At 24.7% G+C, this 25470-nt stretch overlaps 4 protein-coding genes across 6 annotated transcripts in view; 2 read left to right on the top strand and 2 right to left on the bottom strand.

Moving 5' to 3' along the window:
• LOC136985596 (ADAMTS-like protein 5) overlaps positions 1-199 on the bottom strand; it is a 50009-nt gene extending 49810 nt beyond the window's left edge. The window contains exon 1 of one of the 2 annotated variants that reach the window (XM_067282921.1): positions 35-199. The gene's annotated coding sequence lies outside the window, so the exon portion shown is untranslated. The remainder of the gene's footprint in view (positions 1-34) is intronic. The other variant, XM_067282920.1, reaches the window with a different exon arrangement.
• A 7871-nt stretch (positions 200-8070) lies between these two features.
• LOC136985557 (thioredoxin-2-like) lies at positions 8071-8391 on the bottom strand. Its single transcript, XM_067282862.1, has one exon. It carries the CDS (start codon positions 8389-8391, stop codon positions 8071-8073), a length of 321 nt encoding a protein of 106 aa, XP_067138963.1.
• Positions 8392-18847: 10456 nt separating this feature from the next.
• On the top strand, positions 18848-20971 carry LOC136985591 (enteropeptidase-like). 2 transcript variants are annotated; one of them, XM_067282910.1, is made up of 7 exons: positions 18848-19007; positions 19070-19094; positions 19174-19235; positions 19306-19397; positions 19474-19784; positions 20295-20425; positions 20507-20971. In XM_067282910.1, exons 1-7 carry the CDS (start codon positions 18960-18962, stop codon positions 20675-20677), a joined length of 840 nt encoding a protein of 279 aa, XP_067139011.1. In that variant the 5' UTR covers positions 18848-18959; the 3' UTR covers positions 20678-20971. The 2 variants fall into 2 exon arrangements, with proteins under 2 accessions (XP_067139011.1, XP_067139012.1); XM_067282911.1 differs by lacking the exon at positions 19070-19094 and having other exon boundaries at positions 18889-19011; positions 19153-19235.
• Positions 20972-21263: 292 nt separating this feature from the next.
• Positions 21264-24123, top strand: LOC136985540 (5'-AMP-activated protein kinase subunit beta-1-like). Its single transcript, XM_067282835.1, has 8 exons — positions 21264-21281; positions 21362-21655; positions 21726-21880; positions 21954-22047; positions 22127-22241; positions 22320-22441; positions 22514-22582; positions 23965-24123. The coding sequence occupies exons 2-8, from the start codon at positions 21362-21364 to the stop codon at positions 24046-24048; spliced, it is 933 nt and encodes a 310-aa protein (XP_067138936.1). The 5' UTR covers positions 21264-21281; the 3' UTR covers positions 24049-24123.
• Positions 24124-25470: the final 1347 nt, after the last annotated feature.

Below are 25470 nucleotides of genomic sequence, written 5' to 3'. Positions count from 1 at the left end.
CATCGGATGGGTTAAATTGAGAGATTCGTCTTACCTTTACGACACTTTTAGAGGTTGAGAGTTATCTAATCCCCGTGGAGTGTTCTCATAACCGAACCCGACGTCGAATCATATCTTAATGGTGAATAAATACATGCTGTTGTAATAAATGATGCATTCAGCTGATCGTCTGGTCTTCACGTGCATGCAAACGACCCCCGACTCGTCTTTATAAAGCGGGGTGTTTCGGTCGATGGTGGCGCGCTCTGGTGGCAAGGCAGAGAAACATGTCCGATAATGCTGACCGAGGGATTGATAATGCACTTGACAATCCTTCGCCATTCTGCATATTTATACGATTTTATATTATTTTTCTTTCAATATCCCAGATGCAGAAGACGTTCATCGATCAGAAAGTGACAAGATATAGAAAAAGACAAGATAGGAAAGTTAGGAGGGAGAGAGGAAAGAAGGAGGTAAAGGAGGAGGAGAGAGAGGAAAAAAATTCTATAAAATATATAAAACATCCCATTAAATATTGGAAAATTTAACATGTTAAATTTTTAATGCTTACGAAAATATTCATTATCAACTCACATTTCTTGCTAAAAATACTTTTATATGAATAATTTTTTCCAATTTATTATCTCTTCATTCCCGTATTACCAGATAATAAAATATTCTTTTAAATAAAGACGTAACACTACTTGGAAATTTATATTAATAATTATTTCATGCTATAAAAATATATATTTATTTACAATTATAAATATATATTATTTTTCTTTAAAAAATGAATTCGGTGGTTTTTATCTTTTCTAATATCTTAATGGGATAATAAATTTAAATGGAATAATAGGATAATAAATTTTAAAATATCTTCTTTCTCTTCTGGTTTAGTTTCAAAGATAAGGTAGGAAAAAAACAACAAAAATATGTATTGTGAATGTTAAGTTAGTAAATATCTGTTATCAAGATGTTTTTCTCATTATTATCACAATTGTTACTACTATAATTTGTGTTAAAAATTATTTTAAAAAATAATAATAATATTAAAAATTAAAAAAAGAAAATAAATATATTCAAAGAACGGGGAGGAGAAAAATAACTTAAGTAGCTTCATTTCATGGAAGATCAATATGAAACTATCTAGTTTTATCCCAACTTGTCCCACTCTTCCCGGTTGTCACTCCATCCTGTACATTCCTAGTCCCAGAGGATTTAAAGCTGCAGCTCCTTCCAATCGGTCCTCTACTCCAAACTTGATCCAACTGTCTCTCTCGGTTGTACAACGTCACGTGACTGATTAAGGTGACATTTTTTGACAGCCAATAGTTGCTTCAATAATATCGAATGCCTCACTTTCTACGTAAAAGAGCACGAGAAAGGGGAGGGGGGAAAGGACAAAGAAGAATAAAAGAAAAAATAAAAGTTACATCTACTAAAAAATTCATACGGATCGAAAATTTTTATCTTATTTATTTTTATCTTTTTATTCCTTTATTCTATTGATTTTTCTTGTAGAAAATCGGTCATTTGGGTAATAAGCTTTTTACTCTGAATATTTTTTTAATGTTAATAAATGTATTAAATCAGCAATGATTTATTAAAATATGATTTATTCCATAAATATAAGATAATCGATTATATATTATGTATATAAATACATATATATATATATATATATATATATACGCATGAATATTTTTAAATAATATAAATATTATTATTATTAGAATAGATGTTATATATTTAATCATATTTTTTGTTATTTTTAAAATATTTTATTATTTATTTAATATGTATAATCCAACTATAATTATCTATAATTATAAATAACCTAATAAACAAAACGTTTAAATTAAATTAAAAATTAAAAAAATACGAGTTCAATAAATTTGAGACTTTCGAAAATATTAATTAAATTAATTAAAATTTTAATAATTTATTAAATTATTTAAAAATTTATATTTTATAAATAATTTTAATCTAACATAACATATCATTTAATTTATGAAAATTTAATATTAATTTTTTTTTCAATTTCGATAAATATTTATGTAATTAAAATGGACGAAAATTTCTTAATTTTTAATGAAGCAATATTCATCAGCTAATTACCAAAACATTTTAAAAATTAAAATATAATTATTTTAGATTTAAAAACAAAAAAAAAGAAAAACTTTTAAAAATTTCCTAAAACTAAATGCAGATCTCATTAATGAATAATAAACGATCATTAGCCAAAACTTCTTACTTTTATTACGAATTTTTCATTAAATTATACGAAAATTTCATTTCTAGTTAATTATCTCGACTAACAAACTCATTTTTCTTTCATATATTCAAATCTCTGTGTGTGTGTATATATATATATATATATTTCTGAAATTAAAAATATTATCAAAACTTTAATTTTTATATTTTAAAAGATCATAAATTATCTTAGAAAGTAACTTATAATAAATTACAGAAAAATTTAAAAATTTGTGGACAGATATATAACGTTTCTTAGCAGAAATCCACTCTAGAAGAGGAGAATTTACAGCACTCTACTGATAAATAAACATGACACTATTTTTAGAAAATTTACATCCCAAATGAACGAATCCATTGATATTCACTTAACTTTCATTCACATCTTTCTATATTCTAGCAACACTTAATTGTTCATAAAGATGGACAGAGCAAAGCATTTGCTTGCTTCAGAATCTGACGGTAGAAAATAAATAATAATAATAATAATAAATTTCGACACATCTGGCATTACTTGATGTTTGCTCCCCCCATTTACGTCACTCTAAAATGAATTTTATTAGATTTTTTTAATCCTTAATCATAAAAAGTCATTACAAAAATACCATTCATTAATAAACATAACTCACATCTTATCAAACACATTCCCATAAATGATAATGCAGTTAGACAGAAAATGATACAAGGAATTTATTTAAGAATGCTTAGAAAATGTTATAACTTTGTTACTAAAAAAAAAAAATGGATTTATTTTTCTTTACATTCTGCATGTATAATAGATGAGAATTTTCGAGGATCTAGCTTCATCTTAACCATGTATTTTGTATAATCCGTTTTGGAACCAAATGTACTTGTACCACTTCAAATGCAGGACGAAATCTTGGAAAAGAAAAAAAAAAGTCCTCCTCTTCACTCGAATCCAAGCTACTTTGCTATCTTCATCACTTGAAAATCGATGACATAAGCAGATTTTACCTTACATGTCGAAACATAACAGTCAATAGAGGCCTGGTATGGGTTATAAAGAAGATAATGTAATTTTAAAATCCATATTCTTTTGTATAAAACCAAAATGTCTTAGTGCTAAAAATAAAAATCGGATTTATTTCTTTATTCGATATAGGATTTATAAAGCTGAGATTCTTATAAATTAGACTCCATTACCATTTTAATTAAATTCCCCGATAATACGTTTGATTATAAAAGTATTTCCTAGCCAAAACAAAAAAATATACAAGGGAAAAAATACAGATTCGTTATTCCTTTTTGTTACTGATCGGGTTACATTTAAATTGAGCAAGAAGAAAATAGTAATGATGGATCAATTTCTGACCATAATACCGTAATTGAGATACTTAAACTCTTCATTGTCATTAAGGAATCGGTCATTAAATATTATTTCTGTACATATTATTATTTGATGATAAAATAAAAATTGAATTTTCTCTCGGTATATTCCGTTATTTTATTCATTTAATTTAAAATAATTATAGAGCAATTTAAATCAAAACTTAAAAATTATTTTATCCTGTTTATTTTTCTATATAAATTTAATTAAAAAATAGTGAAAATTTTATTATTTTTATTACTTAATTGATGTCACTTTATCGAAAATATCTGCTTTCAATTTAAATTTTTTAATGGCGCTTAAAATAATCTTTTAATTATCTGGATTAAATTTTACGATAGTTTGATTATAATTGATGTTTAACAGAAGAAACAACGTAGAAGCTGATAACATATTTAAAAAATTAAATTTAATTTTTATATAAAAAAAGCACTTAATGAAGATTAAGTGCTTTTTAAAAGATGCTCAGCCTTATATTCATTAATCGATTTAATGCCAATACATCAATATATAATATTGATTTTATAAGGATCAAAATTTAATTTATTTAAATTTAATTTTATAACATTTTTTTAAAGAATATCCCGCAGAAATACAAATAAATCCGAAAATTAATTTATTTAAAAATGATATATTCTTCTACGAGAGTGGGGGGGAATGCTTGAAAGGAAAATTAGATTTTTCTTTCAATAAGACTTAAATAAATGTTATATATTTAAAATTTTAATAAAGATTTTAATAAAAATAATAAAAATTTAATAAAAACTATTTAAGAAAATTAAAGATTAATTTTCTTTAATAATTTTTATTAAAAATAAATAAATCTGTATTATTATATATGGACTATTTATCTACTTGAAGTGTTATATGTAATCACATTAATTAGTTTTACGCCTTACTTTTTTATTGGAATTATAAATTAATTCTAATTAATAGTCATCAAACAATGACATAAATTTACATTAGATTTTAAATTGAATATCGTTTACTTTAATAATCAGAATAAATATTTAATAATCATTAAAGAATTTAACTTGTTAATCTTGTTAATAAATGATTTTAATTTCTTTTTTTTTTAATTTTTAAGATTTAATGAATGTTAAATAAATGACATTAAATAAATCTCTTACGTACTTTTTTATTATTTCATTTTTAATGAAACTAAAATCAAAATTATCATTAGAAAAATTATTTGATAGAAAATTGGGGGAAAAAATTAATTATGTTAAAGCTAACGTTTCAATTTTTTTTTTTTTTTTTGCAATAAAAAAGAAACTATTTTTAACTTTCAAGCAATATCGAAAAATAATTATAAAGTTCTTCGATATCATTTTCGAGATTTTCTAATTTAAATACCGTTAAAGTCATAAAAGTAAATGAATTTTTCTTTTTTTTATCTTCGAAATTTAATGCTATTTTGTGTTTACTGTATTTGTTAAAGAAGATACTCGTTAAGGGACTTTCTGTAACTGGAAGAACTCAATACAATACAGCTTTCTGTAATGTAGAACGGAGATACGTGAAGAAATAGTGCACCCATAGGCATTTAAGTAATTTCATCTTGACTCTATTGCTACTATTCTTTAATAAGACTTTGACTTTCCATTGGGACCTATTTCGATTACCATAAAATGATACGATCAATCTTACGTTATTCAAAACAGCACAAAGTAAATTTCACCAGTGCATAAAAAACGATTGTTTTTTGGTATGGCAAATGAAAAATTGTTTAATATTAATTTGGGGGTTTTTTTTATTATATTTCTCTAAATTTTAGATAATTTCTTATTACATCTATCTGCTTTTGACGCTTTTATTTAAATTGCTTTGTATCGTGTCCTCAAATTTTGCAACCCAAATTAATTCACTTCTAATTAAGATAGAAGGCTGAAACTTTCAGGACATACCTAAATCCGCTAACAATGAATTTTAATGATGTTTTAGAGGGGTGGACCCATCCCCAGCATCCTCAAACACGATAAACATAACCCATTATAGAATTTAATCATGATGTGTATGTAAATACAATGTTGTGATGTATATGGTGGGAATGGGGTTACCTCATCATCCCCCATCCCAATCTCGAAAACAAATTATTTTATTTAGAACATATCGATTATTCGTTCCTCTATTTATTCTATATTTACACTGTTAATGAACTCTACTATGTTAATAATAATTCTATCACTTTGAATAACTTGATTATGTTTCATGCTGTTTTTATATGAATATAATGTCTATATTTGTGCAGATCATATCCCTTAGTAGTAACAGTATAAAATAAGTGAGTAAATTAAATTATGTTTATTTATTTAATACTCATACTATTGAGGATTGTAAGGAAATATATATATCGTTACATATTTAGATATACTTTTATAGAGACAATAAAATAATCAAATTATTCAAAATGATAGAATTCTTATAAATATTCTTAGAGATTTATTTAATTCAATTAAAATATATTTGTTTAAAAACAATTACACGTATAATTATTATAGCGTATTTTATTTAAAAAATTATTCATAGAGATTTGGTTATTATTTTCTTTTTTAAATTTGTTCTGCATAAGATTACAACGTCCACATTTTTTCCAAGAACCACCGACAAAAAAGTATATATTGATTATCTTCCTTCACAAAAAAGTACTCAAAGCAAAAATACGATTATCTTCCTCTACCATAAAGTAAACTATTCACACCAAAAATATTGATTGTCTTTCTTTAGAAAAAAAAAAAAAATGTACAGTAGAGGATATTTATATTTATTTCATGTCAAATTTCAGTTCACTCTCAATATTTATAAATATATAATTTCCACTTTTTCTTTATTTCAGTTTTTGTACATAGAAATTGTTAATTTTTTTACAAAATAAAAAAGAAAATATAATAATTTCTTTAGAAAATGACAGGATAAACGTCCTTCTTACTCCAGCATTTATCTTTTCATAATAAAAAGGTCACATTAATTACTACAAAAATGCTATTCTGGTTGTTTGCTAATATTTTATGATTGCTCTTCAGCAAAATAATATCGTTAATGTTTATTATTGTGCATAGTTTTGGTAATGAAACAAATAACTTACATTTTTTCATCCTGAAGCAATAGAAAATGACGTATTTCACTATTAACTCTATAAAATTAATTGAAATAATTTATACATAATAATTATAATGTTTTAAAATGATTAAATTTCGTGCTTGTTAAGCATTATTTTCGTTTTTTTTTTAAATAGCATGTAACAACTTTAATATTGTTAACATATTTAATTAATATTTTTATTCAAAGCAACGTTTCACAATATGAAAAATCTTCAACTACATGCAAATTTAATAAAATTTCACTGGAAAAAAGTCGAAAAAAATCAATAATTCGAGTATAATTGCTTACAAGAATTTTTTTCATTCTTTTTGTATTTAATTAATGAAAGAAGTATGAAGAATATCTTTAACAAGATGTAAAAATCATTAATAAAAGTATAATTGAGTTCTACTTTCTTTCGGAAATAATTTAAATCGTTTAAAAAAATAGATAAAAATTTAATTAATAGCTATTTTTAATAGAAAATAATTGATTTCTTTTTAAAAGATTTATCTTTCAAACTATTAATTATTTTTTTTCAAATGAAAATCACTTTTAAAAAAATTAATATATTAAATAGAAAAGGAAAGGGAAGACACATAAAGACGTCGGTATCTTCCTTCAATTTTTAATATAGAATACCGGATCTTATATTAATTAAATGATAAAAACTTATTAAGGAGGGAAAAAAATATCACGAATAGCAATTGTTTATATCCAACATCATGCCAACTTCCAGGAATAATAACGATTTGTGTAGGTTGAAAAAAATGCGAATAAATTAATTTCTAATGCTAAAGATAAATTTTTTAAAAACTTCTTATAAAAAAACATTAAAAAATGTAAACTTTAATATATTAATATTTCATAAATCAATAATAAAATCCGGTTTTCAAAGTTATTTGCAGAAAAATGTAATTTTAATTTATGAAAGATTTTTTCTTTTTGCATACTGTAAATATATTTACTTTTACATTATCATTCAAGCATAGAATAACATGCAATTTTGATTGATTTATAACATAATCAATCAAGACTCAAGTTGCTTATTTTTTTCTTATACGCGCGTATAATTGTAAAACCGAATAAAGTATGTTTAAATTTTACTTATTATACTAAAAACAAGCAACTTCGTGACTATACATGTTTTACCTGTCACGGATTCTTAGTATTTGTCCAAGTTTCCTGTTAGACAGGTGAAGCAAAAGAGCACCTGTCTATCTAGTTTGGTCATCTTTCCTAATTCTTAAATTTCATTTACTTCGTTAAATATTCAAAAAAATACGCTACGTTTATTAATTAAATTTATTATTTTCCACTCGAGATGTCCCGAATTTTTATTAATGTCATCTTGCTCCGTGAAGTTCTGATAATATATTTACATGTAGATTGAATTTTACATAATTTTATGTATGTCTATTAACCATATCTTTTAATCTATCTGGATACGCTCCTACGAGTTCATCTAATTTGCTTTTATTCTTGACGAAGATAAAAGTTGGATAACCCGTTATATTGTATTCGCGTGCAATGTCTTCCAGTTCATCCGTATCCACCTTTAAGAATAGCACTTTATCTTCGTATTTATCTGATAATCTGTTAACAACGGGAGACATGATTCTGCAAGGTCCACACCACGTGTACATGAAAAAAATAACTATCAGTTTCTTATCTGCTTGATCCATCTGAGAATCGAAGTCCAATCGATTTATTACTAAGTGAATCATGATGTTAAAATGGATTTTTCATCAGCTTTTATAACTTGTTCAAACAATCACGTACTTAATTATTATGAAATAAACGCATGTTTATTATTAAATACAGTATATATCAACTCATGGCTGAAGAAATCCATGAAAAAGCTACTTCAACATTCAGTTATACAGTCATCTTGACTAAGATCTGGCTCCAGAAACTCTTTAATTTGTTTTTTTCTCCTGTATTCAACCCTAAAACAGTAATAAATTACAGGATTAGCACACTAAAAATATATTAATCACATGCTAATCTCAATTTTGCGTGTTACTTAAAGGAATTTGCGTGTTAGATGTCGCATCCGTTGTTTGAATTAAACTGATTACATGAACGCCGTAATTAGGATGACTTTAGTACTAAAATTTTTCTTTTCGTAAATCGAAAATATTCTCTTCTGGATATGAACCATGACAAAATAATAAATGATTAAGAATGGAGTTCAGAAAATTTTAAGTTCTGTTTTATAGGACTAAATGCAATTATCTTTTTTTACAAGTATCATAGAAATGTTTATAGTCCAGAAAATTTTAAGTAATCCAAAATTGTTCGTTGTTAAATTACGTTATTTCTTATAAAAAAAAAAATTCTGTGTAATCTAAATTTAGTTTGGAATAGTGAAAATATTTTCTTAGAGGTTTTTTTAAAATTTAACTGAGGTTTTTTTATGAAGAATTTCCCTTGATAGTATTTTACATCTTTCTTGACAAGATTCTCTGGAGACGTTACGCTTCATCAACTAGATGACTGCATTATCCATTTCAGAAAACAGCAGCTCCTGCTTTGTTTCTTCTTTACTACACACTTCTGTATGATAATTCCTTTTGTATTATTTGCAACACGTTTAAAATTACATCATCCGTAATAAAATCCCCGCGATTCAGATTTAAATGTTTTTTAAAGTCGTCCTTATTTCCAGTTATTCGATAAATGCTGAATGCGGAAGATCGATAATTAAAGTCAATAAGATACATCCTAAGAAACACCGTTCTGATCTTAACGACTTGCAAATATATAGTTCCGCCTCATCAAGCACTCTCCAACGTCTCATCATCAAGTTCTACTCAGTTTTTCCTTTTCTTTATCGTCGTAAACCATAGCAGATATAAGCAGATATTTTATAAATTAAAGAGGTTTCGAGCAACTACAATTGTTATTATTATTATTTTATTTTTTAATCGAAAGAATTCTTACTTTTTCGAAAAAAAAAAAAAATATTTTCACAAACCTTCTCAATTTGGTAACGATCCCTTCCATTCTTTTGATTCTTTCCAGTTCCATTAACCTCTGTTACAACTCCTCCATTGATGCCGAAAAGTTTAAGATCGTTTCTACACCTTTCAAATGACTTTAAGATCCATTAGAAGATTTGATACTAGACACACTCTTTTACCAACTTGTGGTCAGCTTGAACGATTACAAGTAATGCTACTTCCATAGACTATGAAAAGAACATTTTTTATATAACCTATCTATTGATGTAACCAGAAAGAAATGATAATATATCTTGCTGACCTTTAAAGACATCAATACTCTTCTTAATCTCATTAAATGCGCGCTTTTTTAAACAATTAGTCGTTATCAATGATGAATGATTGCATAGATAACCTATTAAGTTCTATATACCCCCACTTGAATTTTATCTACATTTCATTTCCTTAATCATATTTTAATTTTTCTTTTTAAGCTTTACGTTTTTTAAAAAAATTTCTAAAATTCTAATTTAATAAATTTTTCAGTTGGAAGTTCCAATATAGTTTAAACGACAATTTTAATGGTTAATATTTTATGTGCTTTATATGTTATCACCGTTTGGAGGGCTTGTTGTTTTTTTTACCAATTTTATCTACCGTTATCGATTTAGAAATCGATCCTAACTCAACTTGCATTGAACTTCTGCAAGTTCTCTTCCTACAATTATTCAATTTATTTACATCCGCAACTGAACTTTCTGTTAATCTTTCTTCTCTTATGCAACCAAATTTAGCAACTTTTGTTTCCTTCTCTTCTTTCCTAATGAATTAAATTCTTTAGTTTTTTTCCTCAAACAATATTTACAATTTAAATTAATTATCATCCGATTATATCTGAATTAATTTTCGAGATATTCACAGAAAATCCTTTTCATTAATAGCCTGTAACCGCTATTTCCTTTCTATGGGCGGAATAGTTCGTCACGTAATTAGTAATATCATCTGCATGATAAAATTTCCTGTTTTCTACAAAGTTGGAATTACAATACATACTTTTAGTATTTTAAGTAATTTTATCACGTTCCGATATTGGACTTTCGGAATTTAACTTTTATATATCGGACATAACTGAAGTTTTATATCCTTTTCCAATTGATTCTAGGAAGTTTTACGGTTGCACGGATTATCAATAATGCAGAAAATTTTAAGAATTGTCGTGTTTATCTGTTTTAAATTCTTAACAATTGTAAACGTATTTAAACAGTTTTCCAATACTAACCGTGTTACAACATCTGAGATCCATTCTCAAATATGTTGGATTAACTTATCAGTCTGTTTATTGGATTTCGCTTTTATTATTATTATCGTTATTAATGAAAGTTTTAATTGCAGAGTAAATAAATAAAAATAAATGATACTAATTCGTAAATGTTGTGAATATATTATATTGAAATTTTCGAAATTTTACTTAGAAAATTGCTACTTTCATTCTTTGCAATTATAAATCTTTCAGTAAAGTTTAATAATAAAATATTAAAAAAGAAATATTTAAAATTCAATAATAAAATTTTACCCAATATAATGCCATATAAACTATAATTAACCAATAAACTGTATTATAATAATAGTTATATGATATAGTTCAGACACATAAACTATATATAGTTACATAGTTAACTCATACTTAACTCATAGGCCCCTATAACTATAATTTAAATTATATACCTATATATATAGTTAACTATAGTTATAACTATATAGTTTTATAGTTATAACTATAGTTTTATAGTTAATTAACTAAGTCTATAAATATTTTATAGACATTATTTAAGTAATTTTAATGCTTCTATATAATTTTAAATTTAATCGATAAGATATATTAAATATATAACGTGAATGTGTACATATATATATTGAAAATACATTTTCGTTTCGTATATTGTATTGTTAAGTAAATATAATATATCCTACCTGATATTAAAGTAAGATATTGAAAAGATGGAAAATAGCAATTTTAATAAAATATCAGTTAACTATTACCATAAAAATTCATTTTTTTAAATAATAAAAGCTCCAGTAATATTTAATTTTGTTGCAAAACTATGTAATACATCTTATATAAAATGTATTTAAATGCATTTAAAGTTTATATAAAATTAGGTTTTATTTAAATCAGAACAGATACTGTTAGTTACGACTTTTAATTATAATCGTGAATATTCAAACTTTTAAACATTTGAAATTATAATTTAATTTTCAATACTTAAAACTTAATTTGCAATTATGATATTAACATAATTGCAAATTACATAAATTCATATTTTTAGCTTCAATCTTTGCTTAATATAACGTTTAAAGTATGTAGACTTGAATTTTGATTTAAAAATATAAAGAGAGAGAGAGAGAGAGAGAGAGAAGATAAATATAAAAGATAGAGAAGAAAATTGATGAGTGCTTGATAAAAGATATGCTAGACACAAGTTATAAATACCCAACATTATCAGACGGAGAAAAACTTTTATTTAATCTTAAATAACTTAAGTTTGAAGCTCTTAAAGTAAGTGCTGACATGTTTATAATACTATTAAATGATCAATTTTAAAATATCCAGAATTGGTTTTGTATCGAATTTCATTTTAAAAAAATACAAAATTAATCGTTTGTAAATGTATGGAAGAAAATTTAACATATTTAATATTATAGATATATTGGAGGAAATTTATAATAGAGGAAACAAAATTGGAGGAAATTTATAGAAAATTAATATTGAATTCTAACTCTTCAGAGAGAAAAACAATTTTAACATTTTTAGACAACATTCTTTAACCGTTAACGAGTGTATTGAAGGTATTAAATATATGAAAAGCCATCCAACAATGAGTAATGTAGTGAAAGTACGTTAATGGTGTGATGAATAAGGAAGATACATTCCATTGTTTATTCGGTCTTTGAGGACACTCCATTATGCATTCGATGGCATCTATAGTAATCAAGTTTGTCACCTGCACAATGTCGAGCATAACAAACTAATTTTAAACAACCCGAACTACTCGCATTTCGCGATTATATTCGCTAGATAATATAATTATAATGAATTTCAAATTGCAAGTATTATAAGACTTCAAATAATGTTATTTAATTAATTGTAAGAATGTGGACGATGTTTAATAAAATAAATAACTTTAAATATTATTATTATTATCTTTTTTGTGTTTTTGATAATTTATGCTAAACAAACAAAAATTTCTCTCTGAATTTATATACGTTATATATAATTCCATTTATAAAAACTGAGTTAATGCGATTGAATAATAAATTAAAATATAATTAAATTATTCAAATATATAAGTTTAATTTAATTTAATTTTTATTTTCAATGCATAAATAAATCTTTAAAAAAATAATTTATTGTGAATGAAGTTATTTTAAATGCATTTCTTTCATCTTAACGTACATCGCCATCTGTTAGTAAGTTCATGAATTATTAAATTAATTTTGACAATTTTAAAACTTTATATAGATTTTGGTTATGTTGATAGTAGATAAATAATTAAATTAAAAATTAAAAAATAATACTGTATGGGGCCCGGGTAGAGCCGGGCCCTTTTTATTTCTTAAACAAATAAAATATGTAGAACGTTCATTGTTAATAAAAAGCAGTCTTAAATACTTTATTATTGTTTATTATTTATTTATTATTTTTTTACAGTATTAATTTATAGTGGTAGGAACCATTCCGAAACCGAGAAAAATCCCTCTTTAAACGGCCCTGCAAATTAAGTTACATTAAAGTGAATTCGTGTTTATTTTTATTTATTTTTTATTTTTTAAACACAATTGTTCCCAAAATACATTTCGCATGGCATTTTACGGACAGATTCAAGAAACACAATAAGAAGTATTTCTTGAATTTATGAATAAATTTATAAAACGCAATTCCATCTGTTTATTAAACAAAAATAACATTCATTTTAAAGAATGCACGACGAGACATGGAGGCGCATTCTTTAAACGATCACTTATTATTTCTTTAATGGCGAACAAGAAAGAAAACAAATTGTTCATCGAGCAGGAATAAAAATCCCGTCAGAACAATTTCTCCAGAAAATAATCCTTGAAATATTCTATATATATATATATATTTTTTTTTCTTTTTTTCATGCTTCGACTTTATCTTTAATTTATTAGAAAATGTAATAAGATTCTTCTTACTTTTTTTTCTTTTTCGTGTGTATAAAATATACATAAACAAGTAGTAGTAGTTTGACTGAGTTTTATACAAATACAATGAATAAAACTGTTGATATAGAAGACAATAACAATATAAATGATTGATCAGTATATTTACTTCCGTGAATAAATCCTATGTTATGTTCTGTTAACTTAATGTCGATTGATGTGGTATGGCAGAAATCTTATGTTTATACGTTAATGTGTTAGTTTATATTCGTAAAAATTATTGAAGATAAATTTAAGCTTTAATGACTTAATTAATTTTTAAAGTTGAAAAGTTTATAAATTATTCTCTTTAATATTGTATTTTCATTTTAAATACGAGATATTTAAAGCAATCGATTTATGTTCTTGTACTTACTCTCGATTGATTTCATATAAATTTACAATTTAAGGGAATTCTCGTAACATTTTAAATCTCCGCCATTTTGAAATAAAACGACAATTATTCAAATTACTTCCAAAGATGACTCCATTTTACTTTATTTTTACTGTAAGTTTCAGTTATTGCTTAATTTTATACATCTTAAATAGCATTTTTATAATTTAATTTTTTAAATCCGGTTTTTATAATTTTTTATTTTGAATATTAACTATGCTGTATTAAAGAAAAAAACGTAATTCATATTTTAGCAACAATCTTGCTACATTGGTCAAATTAGTATAAAAATTAAAAAGTTAAAAAATATATGAAAATTGAAAAACAATACACAAATCTTTAATGTTAAAAAAATAATTATTGAATTTTGAATAGAACAATCAGAAACTATAGATAAATTGATATTTAATAATCTAGAAATCATCCATCAAACCATTTTGATTGAAGTACAAAGTTATGGCTACAGATAAAATCATGAGCACTAGTACTAGTACTAGGTCGCGGGTTCGCGCCTAATCCCGCTGGACATGTGGAGTTTTACAGACTTTCTTCACTTGTCTAATACTTAAGCAAGGACCAAATTTCCATAAAAGTCCGTCTGGAAGACATAACATATCCCATTTTTCCGTATGTTGTATTGCCTTATACCATTAATCCAATCCAAAATGTGTTCAAGAAATATTCAAAGGTTTTGAAAGATATTTGTAATAAATTTTATTTTTATTATTTTCCTAAAATATAAAAAAATGATGTCTGAACTGTATCTTATCTAACTATAAGAAGCAGTATTAATTAAATTGAATTGACAAATATGACATTTGTCAATTCAATTTAATTAATACTGCTTCTTATAGAATAACATTGAAGAATTTTTACACGTTATTTATTTCTTCAAATCTTCATTGCTTAAGTCTTAGGGTCCACAAAAATAATACTCAGACATGACAATTCCGTCGTTAAAAGTTCGAAGACCAATACAGTCGTTGTAACCAATGCAATGGGCGCTTTACCAGGTAACGCTCTCAATGTTTTCATATTTTAAAATAGAGAAAAATATAGAAATATATACATACATATTATTTTAAAATATTAATTATATATGTAATTAATATTTTATATTATATTGTATATAAGTTATATAGCAGATATAACTGCACAATAGAGAATATTTATACGATATTAATAGTTATTAATATTATTTATATAATTTCCCGATGTTGTTTTATTTAATATTTAATTATAATAATAATTAATCACGATTTAATAAATTAGTTTAAATGTTTTTATATAAATAATAATTTTTTTCATTTTTATCACTGGTATAACAAGGGAGATAAGAAGCTAACTCCCCAAATAAATGAGTAATTTTGATTAAAAAAAATAATAATTAAAGTTGAATTTATTTTTTTTAAATCAATTTTAGTTTAAATCAAATACTGATTTAATTTTTTTTTATTTTGAAGGTTAAATCTCAAATTTCTTTTACTTTTGACGTTTGCAATAATAAAGTATAAGATTATATATGACTGCTATAATTTGAGATTATTTGTACGTCTCCACTAAAGTAAATTCCTGATTATGCCACTGGTCTTTATTATTTATAAATTTATAAAGTTTGAGGTTGTTGGTATATTCAGTTTTCCTAATTATTATAAACAGAATAAAATAAAAATCGAGAAATAATTTTAATTAAATTAACAACAAAACAAAGTGGTAAAAATAAGAATTAAATTTCTGAATTAATCATATCACAAATGATTTTCCACCATTTTATTATTATTATTTTCTTTATACAAAATTGTATATTTTTTAAAATTTTGATGGAAAATGTACTAGACTGACATCTATTATCAGAACTAATAATTAAACTGTCATATGATTTTCACTTCTTTGTAGCATAATTTACATACAAGAATGTCAAATTTATAATAAAAGTAACAAAAATATTTGAATGTAAAATAAAATCGATATTAATTAAAAGTATGTGCAAATTATTCAAAATTATGCGTATTTTATTAAGATTTTTTAAAATATATACATACTGTAAGAGTAGTGACTGGCGCACACCAGAAACTGTATACGAATTGTAAAAAATAAAAATAAATAAACACTTGAGCTAATGTTACCGAAAAATATAGGCTCAGTGTTCTTTTTAACAATTCGTTCAGTACATATATCATAGACATAGTATAGAGCAGAAGAAACATAGGCCTATCCCTGCCTTAACAAAAAGTTAAACATTAATAAATGAAATTTAACAAAAACAAAACTACCTTTACTTTTTGAAATGTATTTTTACATGTGTAATAACAAATATTCCTGCGATTGCGCTGGCGAAAAGAAATAAGGACAAACATTAAAATTAAAACCACGTTTAAAGTCCAGTTATGTTAGGACAAATCAAATCAACAGAATTATTTCGACGAAGCTTTCAAATCTAGAAGACCCTACATTCTGAAATCATCACTAAGAATATGACTCACGGAACGTATGGCGCTTTCGTTAATTATTACTCAATGCTTACTTACATAATACATTAAATTTAAATTATCACAAGGGGAGGAAATCGAGGAGAGCCTATATTTTCCGCAGAATCCAGAGACTAACTATGAAAAATATGTTCCTGATCAGTCAAAGATTTTAGAAATGTATAGGAAACAGACAGCACCAGACGTTCTATTTTATATAAAGAGATTTACATGTCAAAGTCTTTCTAGCTTAATCTGCAAAACAAAAGTTTATGCAGAAATCTATTTTATACCCTCCCTTAAGATAAAACGTGATCAGGCCACTATAGTAAAATGAAAAGTTAACAAAATCTTATAAAATTATACAAAATATGAGAAAAAATAAAAAATAAAAATTTAATTTATGATCAAAATTGTTTTAGTTAATTTTAGGAGAAGTATATTAATAACATAATAAATATTCATTTACATACAAGTAGTAATATATATATATATATGGGTGGAATATCCTTATTTGCAAATTAAAACAGCTTAAATTGCTATTTTATGAAATAAATGATGTTGTTATTATTTTTTAAAATCTCAAATTAAATATGTATTTTCGACATTTATAGCACCAAAAATATGATACAGATCTTCAAAATATATTTAAATTGCAATATAATGATGATCTATGCAACAATATTGCCATCTATAATAAACAAATCCATAATTTATACAATAAAAAATAGGATATATATTTTTTTATATAAAGAAAATATTTTATTTTATTTTCATATCGAAAAGTTTACGTGTCTGTATTTTATTAAAATTTTAAAAAATATATATATTTTGAGTGACAAATTCCATTATCGATTCTGAACATCTTATAGATATATATATAAAAGTGTGAGAAAAAAACTGAGTTCCGTGTTTAAATTTTCCGTATAGTTTAAAGCCATAATTTTTCTTCTTTGTATAAATTTCCTGTATATTTGTGTTTTAGAAAGATTTTCTTACATATTTATAAACAAAAATTCGTTCACTATTATTTAACAGGAAGGTCAAAACATAATATTTCGCAATTTGTAGCAGACACAACAAATTCAAATGTCATTGTACGCTCCACAAATATTTAAGAGTTCATATTTAATGAAAGAAAACGAATATAGTTTAAAATATATTATTTTTTTTCAAAAAATATTTGATTTGTTTTTTACATAATTAAGAAAATTAGACAAATATATATATTTTTATATTTGTATGAAGATTTTCTGATATCCCTTAAAAGTGATAACAGGAAGCCACTCAATTTGGATTGTAATTCGAATACTTGTTCTTTAGAGTAGTGAATGATATAATCAAAACAATACTATATTTATTGGTTAATAATTCGGACAAAGATATATGAAACTTGTCTGTTTAATAAAATAACAATGGTCGTCTCTTATTGAAACTGATTGCAAAGGTTCGTTTTTCTTTTTCTTGAAATAAATTTATGTGTGCTGCATATAAAATATGCTCTAGGTCAGAGATAAATATGAACGAAGTAGAAAAATATTAATATATATATATATAATATATGTATGTATGTAAAATCTAATATAAATTTTATATAGACCTATGCATTAAGGGGATATACATGTACTTTGCCGGAATTTGTTGGAATTTATTCGAGAAACAATGAGATTTTTACAAGACGAAAGTTTATCACGAAAAGCAGTTTTATAAGAATGATTAAAATTCTTCAAAATCCTAAGAATTCGAATAAACTTTGAGAAGAAAAATTAATTTAATTATTTTTTTTTAATGAAATGGCTTGGTTTTACATGTTTATTCATTAAAATTAATTATATTAAAATATTTTTTGAATAAAATTTTGTTTAAAAGATTCTTAATAAACAATTAATTCGAAACATTTTCAGTATTAAACAAGAATCACGACTGAATTTTTGAAATTAGACGGTTAAAGAAAGTTAAGTAGAAAAAAAAAGACAAGAGATACAGACAGAAACATTGTAACAAATTTAATAAGGACGATGAATTAAAACCAATTATCCTATTAAAATTTTTTAACAAGCTATAATAATTTTAGCGTAGTGGAACATATTTTTCTAATAGCAGTAACTGAATGATAAAAGGTTACACGTGACAACCATTATAAGTCGTTATTTGCTGTAAACCGAAGCCTGATAAGGTTGCACAGTCTCACCTTGTAAAAGTAAACATTCTCAGTTATAAATACGGAGTTACCTTGCAATAAAATTCAATATTTCACGTGGAGAGTCAAGATGATCTTGTTTATCTTTGCCATTTTGACAATCCTAATTACATTACAGGTAAGTTAAACTATAATGCTGGTATGATAAGCAATTCAGTCTTATTAGATTTTATATTACAGGTTAGCCAGACTTCCGTTATACCTGGTAAAGTTTTATTTAATTTTCTAAATATCAATATTATTATTTTATTACTTTATATAAGTCTAAAAATTAATTTTTGCAGATCAACAAAATCCTCAAGAGTTACATCTAAAGAATGCAACCATTAAAGAATTTCCAAGTTCTGTAAGTTGTTAGTTTTCTTAATTATTATATTCCCAATATAATAACTATATGTTTTAAATTTTCTTTCCAGATGGCTCTATTTTATAATAATACTTTCAGATGTTCTGCAACTTTGATAACACGAAAAACTGCTATAACTACTGCTACTTGTTGCATTGTATTGTACGTGCTTATGATCATTTCTTTATATATATTTATAATAAAATGACTAATATAATTTTTAACTTTTAATATTTAGTGGAATCGTTTTAGACAGAATAAATAATTATGGAATTTTAGGTGAAATAAACAGCGAATCGGAAAATGCAGTCAAAGTGATGTTTGATAAGATTATCGTACATCCAGGCATCGATATCAGCTACAACGATTCTATAGGTGATTATAAAATTATATATATGCCCACCGAAGAAGAAAGAACTGATTTATGTTTAATGATACTCGATAAAGAAGTCACCGTAACCGATTATGTGAAACCCATAGCCTTACCCACTGCTGATGTGTCTTATTCTCATAAAGCAATCGCTAACGGTTGGCAATTAGAAAAGTCTAGTGAGTATATTTGCTATTTTTCTATGGTTTTAAATTAAAAATTCATTATTAAATTATTTTTAAAATACAAAATAATCTTAAATTATCATATACTAAATTTAAGATAATTTTTTTTTTTTTATGTTTTAAGGAACAAAATGGCGCGCATCAAAATTACTTAAAACATGCAATTTATCATAATTTAAAGAACTGAAATTTTAATTTAAAATTTACAATCAACTTCGTTGAAGAATCTACATATTAATGCTGCAAACTTTACAGTTTTGAAGTGCATTCATTAATACAGTTCATTTGATAATTAATGATCTTTCCATTTAGAAATAACTTTTAAATCTTTAAGAATAAAGTTGAATCGTTAAAACTATATTTAACTTTTAAGTGAAAATTGATGGTAGAAGTATATTTTTAAAAAATTAAATATTTTCTGTTTATTTAATACATGCTAGTATAATAAGCTAAATCGCTGTAGTTTACACTTTTATATATAAATTATATAATTATTTTTAATAGCTTCACGTTATATCCTTAAGAAAATGAATGCAGAAATAACAAAGAAACAATATTGTGAGAACCATTTAACATTTTATAAATTAGAATATAAAGAAATGTGTGGAAAAACATCGCATCCTACTTCGTGTCTCGTAAGTCGTGTTCTTTTTCTTAATTCTATTGCTTTTTCGAAATTTTTTTTTTTTCATTATTTAAAATATTCTAACTTTTAGGAAGAAAGTGGAGGAAGCTTGATAATTAATGAAAACAATGAAGATAAATTAGTTGGCATACTTCGAACTTCTTACGGATGCAGATGCGCCGATGATGGATGTCCATTAATATACATAGAAGTAAAGAAGTTACTTCAATGGATTTTACAGTTTGCTATTAACGACGACTAAACGCTTAGAAATTCGGGGGAAAAACAGAGAAATTTGTATTTTAAATAAATTTGTACTGAACGAAAAATTCGTTTTTTTAAAAAACGTTTTTAAATATAAACTTTTGTAGAATAGTGATTGCATGTTAAAAGTTGATTCATCATTAAATAAAACGATGAATTCATTTATAAACCATCATTTTATTTTATATTTTTATAATAGAAAATGCTCATTATCATTCGTGTAGGAAAAAAAAAAGACTGAAAATATATTTTATATTGTAGTTCATTAAAATAAATAAAAACATGATTTTATTGTTTTACTTTTATTTTCTTTTATTTCTACATTTTTCATAAAGTAAAATTTTTAAAACATTATTTTAATGAGAATATTAATAATTTAGAAAAACATTTTAAATATTCACTACAGATTATTTTATTAATCTTTATAATAAAAGAATTATTAAATAATTAAGAAAAGTCATTTTAATTACTCACAAAAAAATAATAATAAATAAATAATTTAACGAAGACGTTCGAATATGCAAATTAGATCGTCGCTTAGTATTAATTCTTGATTGAAAGATTAATGATTTCGAAACAAAAAATTTCCTAAAAATTCCAATGTAAGTTAATTAGTTTTAATTATAATTTAATATAATTTAATTATTAAGGCTAAATTATATTTTGATTGATATATTTTTAGATGGGAAACGGCCAAAGCCATACAAACAAATGCCTGTTTAATTCTAAACGTTCGGGAAATTCTAGAAAAATTAATATAAAAAGGAATACGGTTAAAACCGAGCCTATTCATATACCTTGTGCATTAACAACCAAAAATGAATTTTCGCCTTGCAGTAGTTCCTCTAAAGAATCTCCATTTTCCGAAGAGAATTATACTTGTAGTCCTGTTAGATATAAAACCGCCTCGCAAAGGCTTCTACAACGTTTTGTACGGTTTAGTCCATCAAAATTCGAAGAAGATAAGATAAATAAAGTAAATATTGTTGTTGAGAGTGGTATATAATAGATTAACTTGGTTATCTGAATAATTTTATCTTGTTTAGGAAGAAAACTTAAGACATCGATGCTGCACTTTAACACCGTGTGTGACTATCAGTGAATCATCGCTGCCCATTGTATTCAGATGGTGCCAAGGAGGAAACAGAGTATTTGTTGCTTGTTCTTTTAATGAATGGAAACTTGTAGAAATGGCGAAAAGGTATTTCAAACCCCTATTAAAATATTTTAATTTCATCGAGGTCAATTTTTTTTTTTTTTTTTTTTTGTTTTAGTGATGGATGTTTTATGACCATATTGAACATGCCCGAAGGAGAATATAGATATAGATTTTTAGTTGATGGAATTTGGAAATATGACGATAAACAAGTATAAGAAATCATTTAATTTTTAGATTTTTTCTATTATTTCAAATAATAATATATATATTTTCTTTTTCAATTACAAGCCTTTGACCGTTAAAGAAAATTTTAACTGCAATGTTCTTACCGTAAAATATGACGATTTCGAAATATTCGATGCCTTGAACGTGCATAATCAGGTTGTAGGAAGTCCTTTAAAATGTAAAATCATCGTCGTAAAATTTTAAATTTATCAATAAATTATTTTTAGTCGTATGTATCAACAGTTAAATTTTGCAGATAGCCCTCCATCTCCCTCTGAATATTTTAGCCAAGAGATACCGAGAGAGAGAATATCGTCGGGACCACCAGCTTTACCGCCTCATTTATCTCAAATTATCTTAAATGTCGATGCAGAACAGGTGATGTGTGACTTATTCTTAATATATCTTTAATTACAATTAAACGTTTATTAATTTTCTTTTGATTTTTAGAAAGAAACTTCGATCCTTCCACAACCGAGTCATTTTATGTTAAATCATTTGTACACATTATCAATACAGGTAAATTAATAATTTTTTAAACTTTTAATTGAAATAAAAAAACCCGAAAAATTTAAAAAAAATCAATTTAATTCGGTAAGTTTTAGAAAGTTTAGTTGCTAATTTTAGAGTGAAAATTAAATTGCAGCACGGACAGTAAACTTCAGTTGAAATTAGACACTCGTAGCAACGTAGAAATGTACGGGTTATGTTTATATTTGGGCCATTTAGTCTGTTTTACTAGTTATTATTATTGTTATGGCCATTTATAGCAATACACAAACCATAATATTTGGACGATGTTATATAAATTACATAGAGAAATTTCTGTTTCGTAAACTATAAGCCGTGTGAAAAATTTAGTATCACATAATTATATGTAATAAACTGTCTTTTTAATTATAAATAATGAGATGTTTTGTTTTATATGTAAGAAAATTAATAGGCTATTCTTGATACGCGATGACTGCGTAAGTAAATGTTCGTTAATTTTTAAACTTAATTTTTTATATCGCGATAATTAAGCTTATGTACGCTACTATAATTTTTTTTAAAGTTTAGATACGTGTAAGAATGGAAATATATATCTAAAATTAAATAAATGTTCTTAATTATTTAATCAATAATAATTTTTCATGAATTTTTTCTCTATATATTTATTATTAATTTAATCTCTTAGATCTACTTTCATGTTTGTTTATTAAAATCTGTGTAGGAAGTCGAGAAGAGTCCGTGCCACTTACCTTTCGAGGCCTCCCAGTATATTAAAAAAAGGAGATAAAATTCAAAAATTGATATTTTTCAATAATAAAATTTACAAAAATTTCAAGCAACTTTTAATATTCAAGAAATGCAGCAGAATAAATAATCCGTAACAAATGCCTTTTGACCCTTCCGTAAATGCGAGGTCCGAGCCCAAAGTTTGCGCTGGCCCCAAGTGATAGAGCCTAATTTATATTTTGTAAATTAGAGCAACATTTTTAAAGTGCTAATTTAATTAAGTAATTTTCTGTTATTTCTTATATCATTTTTGAAGTTAAATTTAACTTCAAAAATTTTAATAATAATTTCTATTTTAAAGAAAGTACTTAGGAAAATTATTTATCGTCTTAAATTAAATCTAAAATTTATTTCGAAAGTACAATAAAATTGTCTCACGTATATGAAATTTATGTTTTTAACTAACAATTCTTATTCTCTTAGTTTCAGTAAGATACTTTGTTATAACGAAATTACAGCTTGATTTATGCACAAAAAATTCTTTCAATAAATTATGTTTTCTAATCTAAAAATTTCGAATAACTTATGCTACATTACATAATTTATTCTATAATTTAAAAATATAATTTAATAGATTTATTTCTCGTTAATACTAATGATAGCTAATTATTATTATTTTTTAGGAAGACATCATTGTTCTCGGTGTGATTCAAAGATTTCGAACGAAATATGTCACAACCATCTTTTACACTCCATTTAATGATTAAATAATTAATAATTTTAAATTTTTTATGTTTGTTATAATATTTAATAGGTTAATTTTGAATACGTATTATCAAACTAATGCTTTATTTTGATTACGTTAACCAAGTATTGTGACGTGTTCCTCAAATATATATGTTAGAATACTTTAAAAGGCAGTCGTTACGTTAATATTTCAAATTATTAATATATATAAAAATTATTGTTTAATTATTGTGAATTTTGAAGAAAATAAAGTTATTTGAAATATATTTTACGGTGAATTTTTATTCTCTAAAACAGTAACTTTTCTAATTTTAATTAATATAATAATAGTTATTTTAAATTAAAGCACGAAGTAATTACAATTCTGATTTCAAAATAGCGTAAAAATACGCGAAAGTATTATATGAAAAATTATTACTGTATTATTATAACTAAATAACTATATTCACTTTATATTCAGATGAAATATCTAATAAACTTAAGTATCAAATTAAATACTTCAAAAGTCAACTCCCGTTGACTTAACTGCTTTTCAGTGTCTGTCTGCACGTTAAATTTATAAATGTCAAATGAGTTAAGTGAGAAACTTTTCGAATTTACTTTATAAAATTAAATTTTTTCGTGTTTAGACGAAATAAAGGTTATTTAGATGTCTATATATGTCATTAACCAAATTTTCTATAGAATAACTAATTTTTAAGAAAGGAAACATCAAAAATTAGAGGCATTGAGGCTCTCGAGCTAATTTATATATATAATGCATGTTTTTAACAGAATGCATTGCTAAAATATCTTTTCAAAAATTTATTTTTTTTTTCAATATTGCTAAAATAATTAACTTCTCGTTGCCAATTTTTAAAAATTATTTACTGTCAGTAATGAGAAAAGGTGTTGTAAACTTTCCTTTAGAGCCCGGAGGTATATACTTTATCTGTCTTTTCTTCGCTCTGGCCTTGATCAAAGATAAAATTTAGTGCATTATATCGCTAAAAATTTGTGAAAAAATATCTGAGACCAGGGTATATGAAAACCCCGTTGGTTACAAACATCTTTTTGAGAGAAAAAATAATTATAAAACCCATACAAAATTATGGAATATGTATGCTAAATACGAAAATAAAAATCTTACTAGATTCTAAAGTTATTTTATCACTAGGTCACTGGGGCTTAGTGATGATATTTATGCACTTATGCATTTAGTACTTTTGCACTAGAACCTGTGACATACTTGCTTTTCAACTGCTGCGAGTGATAATGTGCACAGGAAATAAATAAATACGAATGCACAGTTTTATATACATTTAATATCATTGAATACATTTTAATTTTGTATTTTTAAAATCACAAAATTCTATTAATTAAACATCGTCTCAAAATATATTAGAATATTATAAAATTAATATATTAAATTTCATTTGTATATATAGTAAGTAGTGATGTCC

This window comes from Centruroides vittatus, unplaced genomic scaffold, assembly GCF_030686945.1.
Source record: "Centruroides vittatus isolate TY-2023 unplaced genomic scaffold, ASM3068694v2 contig_971, whole genome shotgun sequence".
Taxonomy (NCBI): Eukaryota; Metazoa; Arthropoda; class Arachnida; order Scorpiones; family Buthidae; genus Centruroides; species Centruroides vittatus.
The sequence above is the reverse complement of the archived record's forward strand: the minus strand, read 5'-3'. Positions and strand labels throughout refer to the sequence as shown.

Coding starts and splice junctions, on each gene's coding strand:
- LOC136985557 (XM_067282862.1), bottom strand. CDS start 8,391: ATGATTCACTTAGTAATAAATCGATTGGACTTCGATTCTCAGATGGAT.
- LOC136985591 (XM_067282910.1), top strand. CDS start 18,960: ATGATCTTGTTTATCTTTGCCATTTTGACAATCCTAATTACATTACAG. Junction 19,236..19,305: donor TTAAAGAATTTCCAAGTTCT/GTAAGTTGTTAG, acceptor TTTTCTTTCCAG/ATGGCTCTATTTTATAATAA. Junction 20,426..20,506: donor CGCATCCTACTTCGTGTCTC/GTAAGTCGTGTT, acceptor TCTAACTTTTAG/GAAGAAAGTGGAGGAAGCTT.
- LOC136985540 (XM_067282835.1), top strand. CDS start 21,362: ATGGGAAACGGCCAAAGCCATACAAACAAATGCCTGTTTAATTCTAAA. Junction 22,048..22,126: donor GGAAATATGACGATAAACAA/GTATAAGAAATC, acceptor TTCAATTACAAG/CCTTTGACCGTTAAAGAAAA. Junction 22,442..22,513: donor TAAATGTCGATGCAGAACAG/GTGATGTGTGAC, acceptor TTTGATTTTTAG/AAAGAAACTTCGATCCTTCC.